The sequence below is a fragment of the Carassius auratus genome, chromosome 34 (assembly GCF_003368295.1).
Source record: "Carassius auratus strain Wakin chromosome 34, ASM336829v1, whole genome shotgun sequence".
NCBI classification, from domain to species: Eukaryota; Metazoa; Chordata; class Actinopteri; order Cypriniformes; family Cyprinidae; genus Carassius; species Carassius auratus.
Window position 1 is genome coordinate 7,947,825 of NC_039276.1, and position 20,266 is coordinate 7,968,090.

Sequence of the window (20,266 nt, forward strand, 5' to 3'; positions counted from 1 at the left end):
ATCTGGAGAGTGCCTATAATGCCTTAAAATGCCATCTGTACTGGCGATTCACTAAATTTCGACCTCATTTTTTGTGCACACCCCTGGGACTTTTTTTGTGGTGTCTTGTATCAAAGCTAAAAGTTCAAAACATCCTTGTGTTTAACGTCGGGACAAAAGTCAACTGTGAGTCTACTACGTTTTGTTCACACACTCGTTTAACTCCTCTTAGAGATCTTGTAAATATTGTCAGACGAGCAGAAGCTTGCCTCTGTCTGACTCTCAGAGAGCTCTCTTCACAGAGTAATATTTATCTTAGTGCAGGCCGCAGGGAGGGCTAAAGCACAAGAAAGGGGTCTAGGTAAACACTTCAGAGGGGTCTGAGACAGCCCTCCAACACTTTACTGAAAAGTGCCAGTGACTGACCTCACAGCTCAATGGTGCGGTGCTAACTAGGACAGAGACAAAGCGGGCAAACAGCCAATTGTTTGAAGATAGAGCCTGCAGTGCTAAATAGGGGACGGGAGGATGGGGGCGGGGGGATGCCAAAACTCTACCGAAGCTGTAATTTATAGCATTAGAGCGTAGCATTAAGACAACTTGTGTTTCTCCTGTTGTAGTGGTTACAGTCGTCACTTGTCCAGGTGATGTTTCAACCCCACAAAACTATTACACGGCTCTCTGAAATACTTTATTCTGACAATAAAAAACACTGTAAAAACCAAGACTGTTGCCCCTTCCAACACAATCTTCTTCTTCTCACATAATAAAATATTTTCTTACTTGTTATGTAGCCATCTAAGCGGGATAATGATCACTTCATGACAACTAATCACATCATCTAACCAATTCTCATTACCACAATACTAAAAAATTCACATGAATACCAAAAACAAAACCCAATGATGTCTCATTTAAAACAACAAAATGTTTATATATACTTGTTAAACAAAATAAACCAGTAATACAATAAAACGTACATATTAGATGAAAAACTTCTAGACAAAAAAACTAATAAAAAAATAAATATTGGAAATGTTGCCTTTAAGTTGCAACTAATTGAAACAACTACTTAAGTACCAAAGTACTAAAACTGAACAAAATTTTAATTGAAAGTATGCATTACGGTCATGAGAATGAATTGTTAAATAGTAATGAAAATCACAACACAACATATATATATATTGGATTCATGCATAAAGTGAATGTAAAAATAATCTTATTTTGTGGTCAATTTTGGAATGATTTGTTGCTGGTCTGCATGAGATTCACCTGTACACAATAAGCCTGTGAAAGTGTTTTGAATTGTATATGGATGTCTTTTCATTGTACATGGTCAAACCTTACACTTCCAGATCAAACTGACAAGCACAACTATCAGAACACCTTTGGATCTAAAGATTCTTTTAACTGTTAAAGTCTGCATCAAGAGCCCCGACCTGTCTGAATAAGTCAGTTCTCATTACCTGTGGTCATAGAAACGATGATGGAATAAAATTAGATTAATAATTGTCAGCAATTAGCTCAAGGCAAAGAAAGAGAAGACGACAAGCTTCAAGATATGTTTTGTGAATACTTAAAACAAGTGGAGACTAAAAGCCACTAGTCATAGCCTGACAGCCAGGAAGAGCAATACAATACACTCTGTCTGAGCTAAGAGGCAGGTCATTAACACATAATAGAGAGGGGTGTCACTTTAGACACCTTAATTTGATAATTAGTGACAGGTAAAATTACACTATTGAAGGATGACAGAATAAGGGATATGAAAGTTCGCTGTCCTCTCAGCCAGTACAACACAATTAAATGGTTCGGCCTACCTATTCTATAGTATCTGAATGCAACACCAGGTGATTTACCAGAATAAAATGACTCATTTGTGGATTTATCCTGCAGGGCAGCATCTGAGCCCCTTTAAAAAAAAAAAAAAACATGGAACCCAAATTTTGCATTCGTTGCTCAGGATGCCTTTAACTTTTTGTTCTGCATCAGCTTTTGTCAGTAGGCCAAAAATCTAAATGACAACCAGAAGTTTTCTCATGCAAAGATATTTAGACTGGAATCAAAGCGCCTCAAAAGGTTCCTGTTTTCCATTTAGAATTTGCTAAGGAGGGTGTGCCAACTCTAGTCATGTATTTTAATGGTGTTGTTCATACAAAAATTTAAATTTCCCCACAATGTCATTCCCAACCTATATTACTTTTTTTTTTTGGGGGGGGGGGGGGGGGGGTACAATTGTTTTAAACCCCATTGATTTTCATGGTTTGAACAAAAACCATTCCTCAAAACATCTTTTTTTCTTGTCCCACAGAACAAATTAAATGCAATCACATGTTTACAAATGTAAACAGAGACGGCAATTAGAGTAGCACATCCACACACACAAAATAAACATCTGGTTTTCTAACTTCTGTCGCGATAGAAACGGTGGCGTAAAACAGAACCATGCTTTACCGAGAAATTTGATTAAAAAGCTGTTCTCCCCTCTTGCAAAGTAAACTCCCAGGGCCAGGCTGCCTCCTTGATGAAGATACAAATGTATTACAGATGTCAAATCAAGTCACCTTTATAGCGATTTTAAAAATACTGATTGAGTCAAAGCAACCGTGCAGCATTAATTAGGAAAATATAGTGTGTAATGATGCGAAAGTGTCAACCAAGTATTCACATCCACAAGCAGATCGTTCAATGGGTATCAGGCAATGTCCACACTAATACGTTTTAGTTTGAAAACGCATCTTTTTCCATATTCAGGCTCCATTTCAACAGTCAGCGGGAACCCACCTACAAAAACATATTTCAGATACGCCTTATTATGGTTATTTTTCCACAAGGTACCAAAAATGGTCTCTGATAACAGTCAGTTAGCATACTGCTTTGAATGGGTCAGACAAATATTAAGGTTGTTAGACATAAAAATAATAAAGGTGAATTAATAGTTTAAAATTAATTTACATTTTAATCAATATTAAATATCCAGAATAAACTGATAGCTAGCAAGCAATACATAAACAAACAAACAAATAAATAAATACATATGCATTCCTTTAGGGTGTGAAGTTCACATGAAGTCCATGGAACTTGCTTTGCTTTGCTAAATAATATTCCACAGAAATCTATCAGCAGAGTAGAAGGCAAATCAAAACACTTCTGGATGATATCTGTGTGATGACACAATGGAGGCCTGGTTTGTATGTCTGCCGTATTCACTGACTGCTTAAATTAGATAAGAGAGAGCATATTTACACACTGGCCCAACACTACAATACAGTCTGTCAGTGACAAGGTCTCAGTCAACAGTACTCTCAATCCATTTAGCTGTTCTGTGGCTGTGCAAACAATGGTATTGTCAAGGCAATGATGTTTATGCTGTGAAGTAGTGTGGGAGAAACTATGTTCCTTTTTTGCCTCCCGCTCTTGACAGTGCCGGCACAGCTCCATCTGGCTCCAGACGCCTCTGTGTCGCTGCCAGTAGGATGAAACTCGCTTGACAGAAGAAAACGTTACCTGGAGCTGTCTGCTTATTGGCTATGTCCCAAACCCCAGTGTACAGCTAATGAATACACACAACAAATCAACTGAACGTTACAGAAACAAGAGGTCTTATGCTAACCAATTCTGTTTATTTGATCAGTAAAAACTGTAATAATTATATTACTATTTAAAATAACTTTTCTATTTGAATATATTTGAAAATATTATTTATTCCTCTGATGCAGAGCTGAATTTTCCGCAGCCATTTCTCCAGTCTTCAGTGTCACATGATCCTTCGGAAATCATTATGCTGATTTTGTACTCATGAAACATTTCTTCTTCGTATAAATAATAATAATAATAATAATAATAATAATAATAATAATAATAATAATAATAATAATAAAACTTTTTTACATTTTTAAAGTTCAAATTACTATTTATAGAAGGAATATATATATATATATATATATATATATATATTATATATATATATATATATATATATTTTTTTTTTTTGTGATTTATTTTGTCTTTACTGTCAATTTTGATCTATGAATCAATAAAAATATAAATTTCTTAAAAACAAAAAATCCTATCGATCGCAGACTGTTGAACAGTAGTGTATTTCTTTATGTGGCGTGACTTCTATGAGAAAAATATATATATACAAATCACAGTGACCACTGTAATTAAATACTGTCAAGTTTGTTTTCTCCATAAAGATATTTCTCTTCTACAAACCTCTAAATTCCATTATTCACTGTACATGATCTGAACATTCCAATTAAACACATGCTGAACTGTTTGAGATTTTACTCTGCTTCCTGTTTGGATCTTTCATACCTGTGTTGATACCTACATGGCTCCATGCCACAACATGTCAAGTGCATGTCTTGTTTATTTCATCAGTCTCATGCTGTCTGAGTCACAGATAAGATACTATCCTACTGGATCCATGTTAAACCACTCGGCTCCAGGAGGAGGAGGGTTAGAGGGAACACTGGGGCCAGGAACAAGTCCGTATCTGCTGGTGCCTTGGGATGACCTTTTTTCTCTTTGATGCACAGACCAAGAATGCATAGTTTACATTGTGGGAAATTATCTAAGCCACAACGGACTTTCAATTCACACTGATTCATACCTCAAGAATCAGACGGACCTTGAACTTGGACTTTGCATGACCAAAAAACCTGCTTTCTCAACAATTTGGGTGCGTAGGCGGTCGTTCCAGCCGAATAAGTATTTCGATGGCAAGGATTTCATTTGGAAATCGTGTTAATTTTGCTGAAAGCTACAATTTTATATATATTTTTTTTTCCTTTGTCTTTTTTCCCCATTTTTCTCTTAAGATAAGCCAGACTTATTTTGGGAAAATTGTTTTAAGAATGATTGAGACTGTTACGCTGCTGCCAGAATAGTGAGTTGGCTTTTTATGAGAAGCAAATGAGTAAGGAAACATTTTGATTCCATTTCCCATGTACAAGCTTTCAAAATTCCAAAAGATTTTGGTCTCTGGCAGCTTTTCCCTGCTGCCCACAGGCCACACAGAAGGAGAGGAGTGAGCAGTACATATGATACTGTACATCCTGTGGCTTCCTTCAGAGGCCAATGCTTCAGCAAATCTGAGCAAATAGCCATACAAGTATTATTTTCTTAACACTATCTTCCCTGACATTTTGACCAGCAGGTTTATGGGCACGAATCAAACAGTTCTGCAAGATGGAAATTCAAAGAACCAGCTAGCCCCACATAAGGCTCCAAATTTCTTTTTAAAAATGGAGAAAAGTGCACAGCAGACATTTCTGATTTTCCCCCTTTTCAGACAATCTTCTCTTTGAATGAACTTTGGTTTCTTCTGAGTTTTAGTCTAAAAGGAATGGTTCTGTCATCATTTATTCACTCTCATATGACTTTCTTCTGTAGAACATAAAAAGAGATGTTGTCATGACTGAACTGGTCACTCTTTTCCATGCAAGTACAATTAATTATTTAAAAAACAAAAAAACAACTATATTGCAAAAGCATATAAGAAATATCAAAAAGTGGTAAATAAGGCAATGTTATATGTCTTTCTGTTTAACTTTGTTATTCACAAAAACATTCTAGCTCTACTTGACTCATTCAGAGAGAAGTAGCTGTCTGGTTTGTGAACGAATCTTTCTTGTGAGTCATATCTTTTCAGAGACTCAAACCGATTTGGCTCACAAGTTCAAATAACTGACTCAATGATTCAGTTGCAGTAGGGAGAAGGCAAGACTATAAGAGAATAAAGATTTACATTTCAGTTGGTTTACATTTCAGTACAATTTCTGAACAACTGGAATTTAGCATATGAGAGTGTTGGTTACTTGTCCATCCAAAGAAACACAATGAGAGCGATGGGATCTCAGTGCCTCTGTGTTCTTGGACTACAACAACTTGTACTGGGACTCATAGTAGTCCAGCTCCATCAGTATGGTAACTGCCATCCTTATAAAAGGCACATGAAATTATGTTGATACCGCACTGGCTTCAATCAGTTTGCCAAAATATTTGCAATGCTGTGAAGAAAGTATATGACTGAGCTACTGTCCAGTGACATTCAGAACTTCAGTGAATGGTGAAAAGAGCTGCATCATGCTTCAGTGCGACTGTCTGTCCACCAGTGGTCGGAGGATTGCTCTGTTTGTTATCACTTGACCGACTGCATTTACACAGTCAACCCCCGCTGATTATTTTGCTGGTCGCACAGTTTACTATAGTGTGTTTAGGCCCTGTCCTTGGAGCATGTCCAGTTATGACTACTACTGTAAACCCACCCACCACCCCCCGCTGACACACCAACTGCCAATCTGTGGGATTTTTTTTGCTGAAAGGCAGTATATTACAGAGGCTCTGCAGCTGTGCATTTAACTGTAGTAATACATGTATTTCTAGATATTATATTTAACAACATAATGAAATGTTCCTACAGCATTGGACATTCGGAATGTCTAGTTGAATGCTACTTGATTTGCTTGATAAAGGCTCCGCCCCTCTAAGTTCCTGTTGAAAGAAGCCATCTTGAAGCAATTACAAGTTATAACATTAGTGTAAGAAAAAAATATAACTGTCTAATATCAAACCTACCTACCTATCATACCTAAACCTAAATAAAAAGAATGCAGCATTACACAGCCTTATAAAAGCTTTTTTTTGTATCATTAAGCAACAACAACAACAACAACAAAAAAAACACCTTGCACATTATTTTTGTACTGTAAATGATGGAGAGTTATAAAGTGAAAATTGTCTTCGTTTTTTCCTCCATTGATGTCTGGAAGACTTCAGACGTTCTCTTCCTGTCATGCTTCACTGGACTGCGGGTCTGGCTCAGGATTGTGTGTGGGTAGAGGTTCACACCCTGTTTTCATTAATGACAGTCCAGATGTGTCTGTTTACCGGACACTACATTTCACCGCATGCTTCCTGATTCCAAGCCAGACACCCTGAGTGTACAGTATATATATATATATATATATATATATATATATATTAGTAGGGGTGTAACTGTACACAAACATGGTGGCTCGGTACGTACCTCGGTTTTGATGTCATTATAATGCCCACAATTTAATTAATTTCATTTCTTCTTTTCTCTTGCGAATTGACTGAGGTAAATGAAATGCTAAGTGACATTTTGTTTACGAGCTGTTTTATTGGCGTCTTTCCGCAGTTGAAACACTGATTGAGTGATTACATGGGGCATGAGATGTTCATTCATGTTTATTTTGCATAAAAACTAGTAGTAAAGAGGAAGAGATGATCGCACTGTTTGAATGGAGGCGTTTATATGCAATCTGTCATGCCACATCAAAGAGCATCAAAATGGCATTTATTGTTTGAATCTCCCGAGAAAATTGACATTCTTTGAAAGCTGAGACATTGCTTCTTAACAAAAGTAATAATATATAAATCCGGAAGTTTCCAATGAAGTTACGCTGGTGCAGTGTAATTATCTCAGAGTTTGAAGTTAGGACTAAACGGTGTATGATGGGAATGGCACGCTGTTAAAAAAAAAAAAAAAGGCAGAGACGAATAGAGAATGAGAAGGGAGTGGGCTAATCCCCTGAAGCATCCATATATTGCTCCTTACTCCTCTCCCACTGCTTGTAAACGGCCTGGAATGTAACATGTTGTCTTTGGACCCCGTGTGTGTTGATGTCTCCAGTATGGAGAGATTTATGTGTGCAGACGTTGCCTAAAGCTCCCTCTTTTTGACTTTTAACAAGGGGCTTTGAAGCAAGGGTAGAGCCTTCCAGCATTAAAGTAATATCAGAGGCACATTCTTTCATTTCTTAGTCAGTTATGCATTGTATCTTTGTGTGGCGTCTGTATCTTAGTCAACGTGTCATGTCTGGCAGATACAACATGGGTCAAAATGAGTTTGTCGTTGCCCTTGTACTTGTGAATCTTCTCTCACGCAAAGCTTGCAATGCATAAGAGTGCATTTTAAAAGAAGTAGTACTTTCAGAGCACTTTAAATATTCCTCAGAACTCAGATGGTAACAGTATACATATATTATTCTTTATTTTCAAGCACACTAATGTTGGAAATACACCAGACATTTTTAACATCAAACTGTCGAAAAGTAAAAAGATTAAAGCCCATGTGACTGAACTAAAGAAAAGGAAAAGTGCAATGGACTTCCTCTTTCCAGTCTCGTTCCATATGTAGGGCACAACTTCTCTGACTTTTACTGTCTTTAATGAGCGTGGAAGGGAATGGAGCTACTTCTTCAACTTCTTGATCAGAATCTCAAGTTTTCAGTCAAATGCCTGTGGACCTTCCGATGAAACAAAATCAAGACATCCCCCTGTTTCACTTGCCATATCTAATCTTTAAATCCCCTTTTTGGGGCTGGTCGGTCCCCCATGTGAAATTTAAGATGATGAGAGCAGGGGGATCTTGGAAAGCCATTTACTTAACTGTTTATAAAAGCCACATGAAGGAAACTTTGCACAAATCCACTTAACCGCTTGTGAAAAAGCTTGTTTCCACACGGACAGAAGGAGCAGCATGACTGGAAGGAAACAAAATGGAAAGAACAATGAAGCAAACTATCCACCGACAGCAATAAAATGATCTTTTTGTTTTTCTTGCCAAGGTAGGATCAAGGCTAGGTGCTTTTACAACATTTGGGAAGCCGAAATGATAGTATTTCCCACTCTAAAATGGTATCAATCTTCTGCAAAGACTGCAGTCTGTTCCTGATAGTGGGCGGTCATACATCTGACAGGAAGAAAAAATTTGACTCAGTCAATAGGCCTTCCTGTAAACTGCCTGTGTGACTTCTCGGGTGTCAGGCAATGGTGGGGTCAGTATTGACTGGGGTAGTTTCAAAACCAATACAAAAGTAACTATTTGTTTCATGCACTATATTTTTTGAGTTTGTGCTACCGTATAGTTTACTACATGGTGGCCTTATCACATCGCCCAGTGGTCTTGACACCAGTGGTTTTAAATATATGTGACCCTGGAGCACAAAACCAGTCATAAGGGTCAATTTTCCGATATACTTACTGTATTTTAATATCTGGAATCTGAGGGTGCAAAAAACAAAAAAAGTCAAAATATTGAGAAAAACACCTACAACACCAAAATAAATGTGGCCTGCTCATGCTACCCTGTCAGAGATCCCCTTTCTCTGGACCAGAAAACCCACTGCAGCGGAAGGGCCTCATTTAAAGAAACAGAAAGGCAAGGCTGAGGAAAAAAGAGAATAAATCCCTTTCTCAGGAAGATTAGTGGCTGTCCCTTTAGAGTGGGCTGTGGATGGAGCAGCTTTTTAAGCCACATTTTTCTCTGCCAGTGGCTTGACCCCTGGTGCATTGCCTCTCTCCCCTGGGCTGCCCGCTGTACTGCTCTCTGCTCCTCCCACCTAGCCTCCCTACCCATTCTTCACCCTCTCTACGGAGACCTACTCAGGACGGATAAAGAAATACCTCTTCTTCTCTGACATGGTGCTGGAGACCAATCTGGAACAGCTCTGTGCATTTCCACTAATGTAAAAAAGGTAAACCTGGGCTGGAAAATCAAGTCCACCTTCTTTTATTGAACAAAGAGCTAGTAATATCACAGGTCAGGAGGCGGGATAACAACTTGAAAAAAATGATCACTAATATAAAAATGATGACTTGCGCACAAAAATCAGCAGATTAGAATAATTTAAGGTTCATGTGACACTGAAGATTGGAGTTCAGCTTTGCCATCACAGGAATAAATTACATTTTGAAATATATTGAAATAGAAACAGTTATTTAAAATTCCAATAAGTTTTCACAATTTTATCAAATTAATACAGCCAAGCAAACTGACTTTGGTCAGGATCATTTCAGGACACATTAAATTCGAGAACACTGGTTTAAAAATTTGTCCTGAACTGGTGGGAAGGAATGTGGGGTGGTTGGAGGAATTTCTTTGCAGATTTTCCTGTGAAACACTGAAACTGTAGGTATCATGTACCTACACCGAGCACACATTGTTTCGGGGTACTGAAAAAAAGTTGGACCGAGCAGCTAATAAATCCTGCAGATCCCCTGTAACCACTAAACTGACCTCAATAAAAGAAATTCTGCACCATAAAAGTCTGAGTAAAAGCTGTAAATAAATAGAAAAGACGGAACAAAAGGTATTGGCCCAATTTCATAGACAGGGTTTAGCCTAAACCAGGATTAAGCCCTAGCTCAATTAGGACGTTTAAGTAATTTTTATAAACATACCTTGGAAAAAAGCATTACTGGTGTCCATCTTAAGACAAAACAAAGGCACTGAGATGTTTTAAAGATCAATTAGTGTCAGTTTCTTTCAGTTGAAACAGCTCAGATTTACATTTTAGTCTAGGACTAGAATTAAGCCTTGTCTCTGAAACCGGGGGATAGAATGGCTCAGAAATGCTTTAACTAAAGGGCCTTTCGCACCGCGGGAGCCTTTTCATAGTACCAGAATTAATTTTGGAACTACCCACTTTTTGGTGTTTTCACACGTATACGTATTCAATGTCTTTTATTGTGAAACCTGCGAGACTCTACAAAAACTACAAAAATCACAGAGTTTTCCATCCTCCTGTTGTTAACGTTGTTGTTCTTTATTAACGTTGTTGAACGCCACTCACAAATGACGTCACGTCACACCTATGTACACACTGTAGATGCGAATGCAACCCTTTAAATGGTACTGGGAAATAGTTCACAAAAAAATCGTCCCAGAACTTTAGTACTGTACATTTAGTTCTGGAACTAAAGCGGTGCGAAAGGCCCTTAAGTTGAGACCTGCTCCTGGAGATCTATTGCCCAACAGGATTCAGATCCTCTAACTCTACTCAAACACACTTGAACCAGCGAATCCAAGTCTTCAAATTCATTAGCAATTACAGGCTGAGTTTGAAATAAACCATGCAGAGCGGCAGATCTCCAGAGCCGAGACTTAGTGTGTGTGGGTGTCCTACTGTTTTTACAGAAGAACTAAGAATGTCTTCATATATTGCATTTGTTCAAATAAATTGCAGACTAATAAGAATAATTTGTTCAAGAACTGGCCAACACTAAGTTAAGAAGAGCTAGGATGTATCACAATTTCCATTGAAGAAGGACTCAATATTAATTCGTAAGGACACTACGTATACACTAAATACTATACAGATGTAATTATTATCCAACAGTCTACTGATATGCATTATCGGACAATGCATACATACAAAAAAATTATGCATAATAAATGCACATATTTGTTGATTTATTAATGTTATATGGGTATGATGCAACACAGAATTGCATTGTCATCAATAACCAGAATGTACTATGAAAAAAGATTATCTTAATATTGAAGACGACTCTCAAATTAAGCATTATCTTTACATGAATTTTGTCTGGCAAACAAACTTTATCGGTGTCACCCAAAACACTATGAAAAAGTGCATTACCATCTCAGCACAGAGCCAGCAGGCAAAACCCATGATGCTAACAAGCGCAGACAGCCATGATTAGTAATACATAACTTCTGGTCTCCAGTGGTTCTTCACTATCACTTAGGTTTGTGTTCAAACACAGCCAAAAATGAATAAACAACACAACAAAATAAATTACTATTCCTTAAGTATTTCACGTTATCATACTTTTTGATTTTCTAAATATGCAATGCAAATGAACTCTTTTGAAATTCCTAATATGCCACAACATCATACACTGAGACAAAATATAACCAACTCTAATATAACCAACTCTATAACCTTCCAAAGCCCAAGCACACCGATGCCCTATTTCTCATTTTGTCTTAAACAATTTATGATCATTGCTTTCTTATGGCAGGCCACCAAACCCCTCATTAAACAGTAAGATGCCATAATATGAGCAGGTCATTAGCATTTCAAAGGTCTTTCACCATCTTCATGTTTGTCAGATGGACAGCGCGGTCCACTGCTCTCCCTGAAGCTTTAAGAAATTTATAACGTTTATACTCTGGAGGTAAGAACAAGGTCTTTCAACCTAGTTAGAGAAGGGTTTTCATCACACATTCACTGACATCTTTTAAACATGTACAGCCTCTCACCATTCTCTTCACTCTTTCCTTTGCTTCTTAGAGTCAACAAGTGATGCATGAGCAAACCGGTCCGATAAGCAATACATTTCTATACATACCTCAGATGACAACCTAGGGTTACAATGTAATCTAGGGTGTTAATAATCATTTACAATTATTATTTTGTAAAAAATGGCTAAATTATTTTAATAATCATTTAAAACATTTTAATTAAATTATTTAAACTAGACTTACAACAACAATTTCCAAAACAGCATGGTTATTGGTAACCAAATCTAAAACTACTTTTTTTGTTTGTTTTTGTTTAGTTTTTTGTTAATGAAATAAAACTGGAATTAAATAAAATGTAAATATAATTGAAGTCCCAAAATTAAGTCCCATTAAATTAAATCATAATGTATATATTAGGGCTACACAATTAATCAAATTTCTAATTGCAATTACAATTATGGATGCCACAATTATGTAATCGTTCAAAGTCCACTTATGTTATTCTGTGTGCATGGGTTTTCCCCATTATTTTATTTTTAGTTTTAGTATAACATTATAATACCATTCATATTTTTACTTTTTTATGATTTATATATAATGTAAAGAAGAAACCATTCAAATGTATAGTTGACATTTGAAGCTTAATACTATAGAAAACAAGCACCACATGTTTTTCAGTTAGTGTTTTTTGCTTATTTACATATAAAAATACAGCTTTCAGTTGCATCAAACAATGGTATAAACATCATTCAGTGAAAATTGTGATAATCATAATTAATAATCGCAATTACAATTTCAAAGGAATAATCGACAATAATGATTTTTGCCATGATCATGCAGCACTTATATATATAAAGAAATATACAAAAAAATTACAATTATAAATGCACAAAACTAAATTAAAAAATAAAAATAATATTGTAATAGTTTATAAATAGTATTAAAATAACACTGTTCTAAACAGGTTCTCATTCAATACGTTCAATGGAGTTTGCAGCCCACTTCTGTAGTTTCAGCATCTAGCACCAGGTGCTAAATGAGCCGTGCTAACAATCTAAACCTAGGGTGCATTTCCCAAAAGCAACTATGGTTCCAAGTTCTGTAATTACCAACAGAATTCAATAGAACTTGCGACCATAGTTTGGGAAATGCACCCCTGGTTGGACAACTCAAACAAACAATTTTTTTTTAAAGCGCCACAAACACTTCGTAAGTCAAACTATAAATGGCCTTTACACAATAAACCAGGATAGGAAAGGAAATAATTCACTGATGCATAGCCTTGTTTTTTTTTTTTTTTACTAATGTAGTGGCCAATTTTACACATGAGATCACTGTACCTCGGGATGCTGTGGTCGGTGAGGGCTTTTTGGGAAGGTCTGAGAAACTGCTGCCATCCAGGCCTGACCCCTTGCATTCCTTCTTTTCTGTGGTGGTTGGACTCGTAGTCTCCATGATGAGCCTGAAAAAGAAAAAACAACAACTGATTTTTAGCGTTATGTGAGCTTTAATAATGTCAGTCACAGAAACAGATACCATGAAACAGTTAGAAAACAAAAAGAGGGGTTGCAACTGGACTCCAAAGTCCTAAAAATGCATGAAATCTTCCAAATGGCGATCAGAGGCTGTGACTGAAATGTATCCATTATATAAGCTACAATTCTAAAGAAAAATCCTTCACTTTCCTCTTTCCTGTCTCATGACTTGTCTGTTTATTTTGAGAGCTTAGAGGAGCCGTTGTAGAAATGCCATGTTACAAGAAGAGAAAAGGCAGAGTGCGTGTGGAGAACCTCCTCTATGGCAGTTCTGTCAGAGTGCTCAAGTGCCTGAGCTGAAGGCAGATGACTTGGCAGCACGCCGCTTGTTTAACTTTGTGTAACCTACAAGATTATCCTTGGTTCAGAGCAAACAGTGAGAGGTTTAGGATTGAAAAGAGGTCCGAATTGAGGCCATTCAGTCTCTGACTGTGGCTGCCCATGTTGTTTGTTCTTCAGCAATTGTACAAGTATGTTTAATATGCTTTGCATAGCATGATATAAGCAGAATTAGCTTAAATAAATAGGGCAACAATCATTTCCACATCAACACTTGTATAATGTAACACACAAAATCTAGCCTAGTTATACAACAAAATGTTGAATAGACTGAAGAGCTGGGTGATTAATCCAATTTTGTTTTCAATTATGATTTAGACCTACAGTGCAATGATTATGAAAACAAAATCATCAAGATAATAAAAGATTATACTTCTATAATTGTTTAATAGTTTGTAGTCGCTTGTGGAAGTACATTACTGTTGATCTTATTTAAAATATTTGTATATTATTCAAATTCATAGTAGGGCTGCACGATGTGTCGTTTAAGCATCGATATCGCAATGTACGAATCCACGATAGTCACATTGCAGGATGTGCGATGCAGGCTGTCGTAGTTGATCTGTTATTCATTAACTGTACGGCCCTTGACATATGTGATTCGCGGATTAATTGCACAGCAGTTTTAAAATTTAGAGAGAGAGCGTGCGCGCGAGAGAGAGAGCGAGCCCCGGCCACACGCTCACCGTCTTCGAACAACATGAGCGCCGTCTTGCTCTCTCTCCCTCGTGCATATTAATCAATTGACACGATGTTGTCGATGTTTAAATCATTTAAAATGAGAATGTAAGTGTGCTCACCCCATTTTTGTTTGTAAGAAAAAAATTGAGTAGATTTCATATCGCAATATATATATCGCAAGAAAAAAAACAAAATATCGCAATCTTATTTTTTCCCAATATCGTGCAGCCCTAATTCATAGTTATTTATTTTTTACATTTATTTTCTTTCTTTTTTTTAGCTGAATTACAATTTTTTTTTAAGTTCAATAAATGCAAAAGTCAGTGATTAATCGTGATAAATAATCCTGATCTTTGAATTATACATTTTTTACCATAATCAACCAGCTATTTGGAAGCCTGTTCCCCCTCAAATTAAAAATCAAAATCGGGACATTTTGAGATAAAATTTAACATGAAAATAAATTCACATCTATGAAATAAAGAACTCTGTCACATACTTTATATTTTGCTTTTCTAAAAAAAAAAAAAAAAAACCCTGCTTTTTTCATACCAGAGGCACTATTTAGAGAAAATGAGTACATATTAGTGTGCTGTAAAAGGAAAATGATGCATGCAAACTAAATGATGCTTTACTTTTGACCTTCTGAATGTTGTTTCTACCTGCTAATCCAAAATATAATTTTCTTATGTTCAGCATCCTGTAAGAGAACCTGTGGCCACATTCATCAGCCATTTCTTGTGCCAGTCAAACATCCCTTTGCCAAGGTAAGCCGATTAGAGGTGGACTGTTGGAGTTGGCCAGCATCTGTTTCAGTGCTTGTTAGCCAAGAGGGTACATTTGCAGTACTGTCTCACTGACACCTCTTTACACTTTCCTTTGGAGATGTAACTAAACATTGTAGATGTCAAAGGATTCATTTATACGTTAATAATGAATCCTCCTAATGTTGCTTGTGAAGTCAGTGCTGTCATCAAATCTACAGGCCAATTATAACAACTGGGACATTTCTATATGTCTCGTATGGAAAACAGCTTCCAGGACTCAAGGTTTTTCTAGTTACATATCATTAGCATGATTGTTAAAAGAGAATGTTAAATGAAATGAATCACTTTTGATGACATTAGACGAACACAAATATGCTTTTACTGGCACTGGTCACCTTCATTTGCCGGTAACATCTATTACTGCAGCTACATCTGCCTTGGAATCGACACACAGTAAAAATGACTCATAAATACCTGTCAAAGATGATCATCAATTATTTCAATAACATGCACCATAACATTTCTTATTATCTATCTAGAGTGTGAATACAATATAATATAAACGAAGAAAAACCAACACTATCATTCAAAAAAGTCTGAAGTTTTATGTTTCTGAAAAAAGTCTCTTATGTTCATCAATGCTGCATTTATTGTATCAAAAGTACAGTAAAAATTTGTATTTTTACAAATTGTACAAGTAAACATGTTTTAATTTAATATATTTACAAATGTTATTTTCTTATGTAATATTTTTTACTATTATCAATGTTGAAAACATTTTTTTGTGCAGACCATAAATATTTTTTTTCCAGGATACGTTAATATAAATATAAATAGAAACGTAGAAGTTAGTAGAAGAAAAACATTTATTTGAAAATAAAATCTTCTGTAACATTCTAAATGTTTTTACTGTTACCTTAATGAATCATTGCCAAATATAAAAAAAAAAAATTATATATATATATATATATATATATATATATATATATATATACACATTTTTGAAGATATATTTGCGATATATATGCAATTTCGCTTCATATATATATATATATATATATATATATATATATATATATATATATATATATATATATATAAATATCTACTATTTATTTATTTGCAATATTCAATGGCAGGGCTGTGGTGGTTCTAAGCTATGGCTAATCATCGCAAAAATGAAAAAAACCTATAAACTCATTTGCATAGTCGACATATAAATTCCCCATATTACTCTTTTCATGTCCAAGTCTGTCTAAGCCTAACTCTGACCCTTTGACAAAAAGCTCTGACAGTACAGGTGTGTGTAACCAAGTGGACAGGTGGCGGCGAGGGTGAAAACCGACGATAAAGCTACTCTGTTCTTCTGCGTGGCTGCTTTGACAAATGTAGCGTGTGAAAAGGATCCGCGTGACAGAGGGGTTTGAGACCACGCAGTCTTGCGGGCTAATCCTCCATAGCCGCCCCCGACCACATTCCCCCACCTACTGCTGGGACAGAAAGTTCAGGCGTGCTTGTTCACAAAATCCCCCCTTTGAACACTCCTACTCATGGATTGACCGTGTAGACAACCTTTACAAATTGTCCATCAAAGATAATGATTAGACCTGAGCAATTCCACAAAAGTGTGCTGCAAGGGAACAGCAGAAAGAGGACATGTGATTCACTTTATACTTGTTGTAAATTTGATTTCCTTCCACCCAATAGTTTGACAAAGGCGAGTGAAGTCGAGCAATAAAGCTGGACACAATCCACTTTATCTTCATGCAACTTTCCCTCCAATTTTGAGGAATGCAATTACACCGACTGCTTAACACCAGCAATTATGTGGACACCCGAAGTGTCAAAAGTGTTTTTCTTCCAGGGAGCTCCATGAACTTTTCTTCATTTTCCCCTGAATGCATGACAGGCAGCTCTGACTGCTTCTTTCAGTGCCTGTAATCAGTCTGAAAGGAAGCAACAGGTGTGAAAAAAAACCATCCACCCCACAGGACTCGGAGGGTGAAAAAAAAGGACAGGTCGACAAAACCCAGAGATAATGAGAGAGAAAACCCTGTAGCCCTTCTGAACAATTAAATGGATGCTAAAGGAAAACCATGTTCTGTCTTATACAGCTGAACATTTTCTATCAATAAGTGATGAGTGCAATTCTAGAAGCTCATGCTTTTGTTCAACACTCCGATAGCATCATAAGATCTTAGTGGCAAAACAAACCAAAGGATAAATAACTAAATAAACAGCTAAATTAAGAAATAAACACTTTCTGTATGCCAGTGACATTAACATGTTTGGCTTGGAGCTTCATTCCTTTTCAACTGTGTTACGGCTTGCCTCGCGCAACACAATGGAATGCAAACTTCCTATTTGAAGATCTCTCCAGTCTTCTTTGGCATCTTATCTTTTGCATTAAACCAAGCTGAGGATATAAATCACATCTGTGCAGTCATAAATGGAAGTGTGAATTATATTCAAAATAACTCATTTCTAGTTCAATACTGAGTGATTAGATAATACTGTTTCTTTACACTGAGTGTCCGTTTGCATGTGGAAAGTGTCATCTTGTTATCCAGGGAACATGGATAACATTACAAACATGAAGTGCATCTAATGTCATGAGGTCAACAGGGTCAGGGAGATTATTTTAAAATGGTTATCAATAATAAATTACTAATTGATTTCTCTATATTATAATGGGATCACTTTGCTAATTACTCCCACTGAGCCATAAATTCATAATTTTAAGTAATGACTTTAAAGCCCCTTTCACACTGCACGTCGGACCCGGCATATTGCCGGAACATTGCCGGGTCACCTTCTGTGTGAAAGCAACCACGTCCCAGGATTGATTCCAGTATTGAACCCGGGTCGGGGACCTAGTAACAGTGACGGGTTCAACCCGGGATGAGCGCTGTGTGAACAAAAGCCAGATCTAATGCCATGTCGAAGTGATGACGCACGTTATCGCGCGACTCTTTTACCGGAAAACTGTAATGAAGCAGAGATCAGTTTGTTCCTCACTTTCCGCGCTGACGCTGAGATCGTTTGCTTGCTTCAGTGAAAGTATAACATGCCTAGCGTTTTCGACTCATACTTTACACGTCACGCCCTGATGTCACGTGTCATTACGGGATCTTTACGGGTTGTGTCTGAAAGCACGCACATATCCCGGGTCATCACTGGCAGTGTGAAAGTGCAAAATCTAGCGACCCGGGAACAATTGCCGGAACACTTTACCCGTGTATTTGCCGGAATGGCAGTGTGAAAGTGACATAATACACTCTACTACTTTTCCATTATCCTATGTCTTCTATAAATGTATTTTTTTTTTAAAGAAAGGAATACTTTTACTCAAAAAGGATGCATCCAATTGATCAAAAGTGACCAAAAAGGACATTTATAATGTTAAAAAGATTTCCATTTCAAATAAATGCTGGTCTATCCAAAACAAAAAAATCCTGAAAATGACTTTTATGACTGAAATAAACCTTAATGACGTGCAGTATGAACTGTTTAAGTTGCTAAATTATTCTGATTACATTAACCCTTTTTTATAGTAAAAAGTTAAAACACTGCTCTAATGCAACATAAGGGTTAAAACCACAATTATGAAAAAAACAAACAAAAAAAAACGAAGTCAATTTTTACCTACAGTAGATCTTGGTCATTTAAAGTCAAAATGCTTCTAATAAACAATATTTCATGCCATTCTAAACCAAATTAAAGACTTATCTTTGAAATCTATAACATCCTCCTTTTAGCACTGACAGACATGATGAGCTGGCAGGCAGATATACCCCTCTGACCAGCAAGGAAAATGTCTGAAAGAGCAGAGGATGACCTTTACACCCCACTCCCCCACCAAACCCCAAAACTCCTGCACACATGCAATATCCTGTGCTTGATCTCTTTGTCCTCCCAAAAATCTGAAGCAGATGTCGACTTTACAAGCAAGTCTAACGTTTAAGAAACCATCTCAGCGAGGGTCAAAGCGGAGCTCTGTCGAGTGTGCTGAGAATGTAGTTGTATATGATTGTGCTCCTAATTAAATCGTTGAGAGCTGTGTTTATACTACAAGTGTTTATAAATAAGGTGAGGCTTTCTGAGAGGATACTTTAACAGAGCGTGGTGCAGCTGTTGCGTGTCACATCACAGATCTCAGGCAAGAATTTGTTCTCTCTGCACACCATTTGCTCGGGTCACTAAACCAAATGGGTAGTTAGCGCTCTCTTGCTTCAGGCCCAGCTGTCATCCCCCCGTCTGTCCTCCCAGAAAGAAACAGACACAAATGTTAATTACACGCTTGTGAAGGCAATTATAGTTGTGGTGTAATGTAGTTTCAGTGTAATTAGCAGCTAACTTACTGAATGGGACATATTTGATTGTACAGTTTGGCTCGGCAGCTTGAGGGTGTACTGTATCATTATGGGTAAATATCATTTAGGCTAAGGAAACATTATGAATGCCGACCGCATACCCAGCACATGGCTGTTTCTGCGATTATGCATGTTTTTAAGCAGCCATTTTGAACAAATGTTACAATTCTTTTTTTTCTGTCGGTAACAAGTCAATAACTATGAAGGCGTAATGCTGCAGAAAATTAAATAAATGCATGCCTTCATCAAACAAAGAAAATCCTAAATTAACTCCAACATTTATTTTTGTATTGCCTTTTGTTATTAACTATTTTCTTTGTTAATTTCTAACTTGAATTCTGTATTCAAACTTTATATTCTTCTATTTATTATTAAACTATCTATATATTTTTTATTAATTTATTAATATATATATATATATATATTTTTTTGATACTCCATTAATATTCAGTCTAAATAAAAAAAATAAAATCATAGTATAAAATCACTGTGGTGCATGACCTCAAGTGTGTTTTGCTTTTATAGAACTGCAGAAAAAGCTATATGATAAAATACAGAAATGTTCAT

The 20,266-nt window shown here is 36.5% G+C and overlaps 1 protein-coding gene across 2 annotated transcripts in view; it reads right to left on the reverse strand.

The window, feature by feature from the left end:
* LOC113053064 (zinc finger protein GLI2-like) overlaps positions 1 to 20,266 on the reverse strand; it is a 66,961-nt gene that overhangs the window by 39,909 nt on the left and 6,786 nt on the right. For both annotated transcript variants that reach the window (XM_026217722.1, XM_026217721.1), the window contains exon 2: positions 13,345 to 13,466. In XM_026217722.1, the coding sequence (XP_026073507.1) occupies positions 13,345 to 13,459 (115 nt within the window). In that variant the 5' untranslated portion in view covers positions 13,460 to 13,466. The remainder of the gene's footprint in view (positions 1 to 13,344; positions 13,467 to 20,266) is intronic.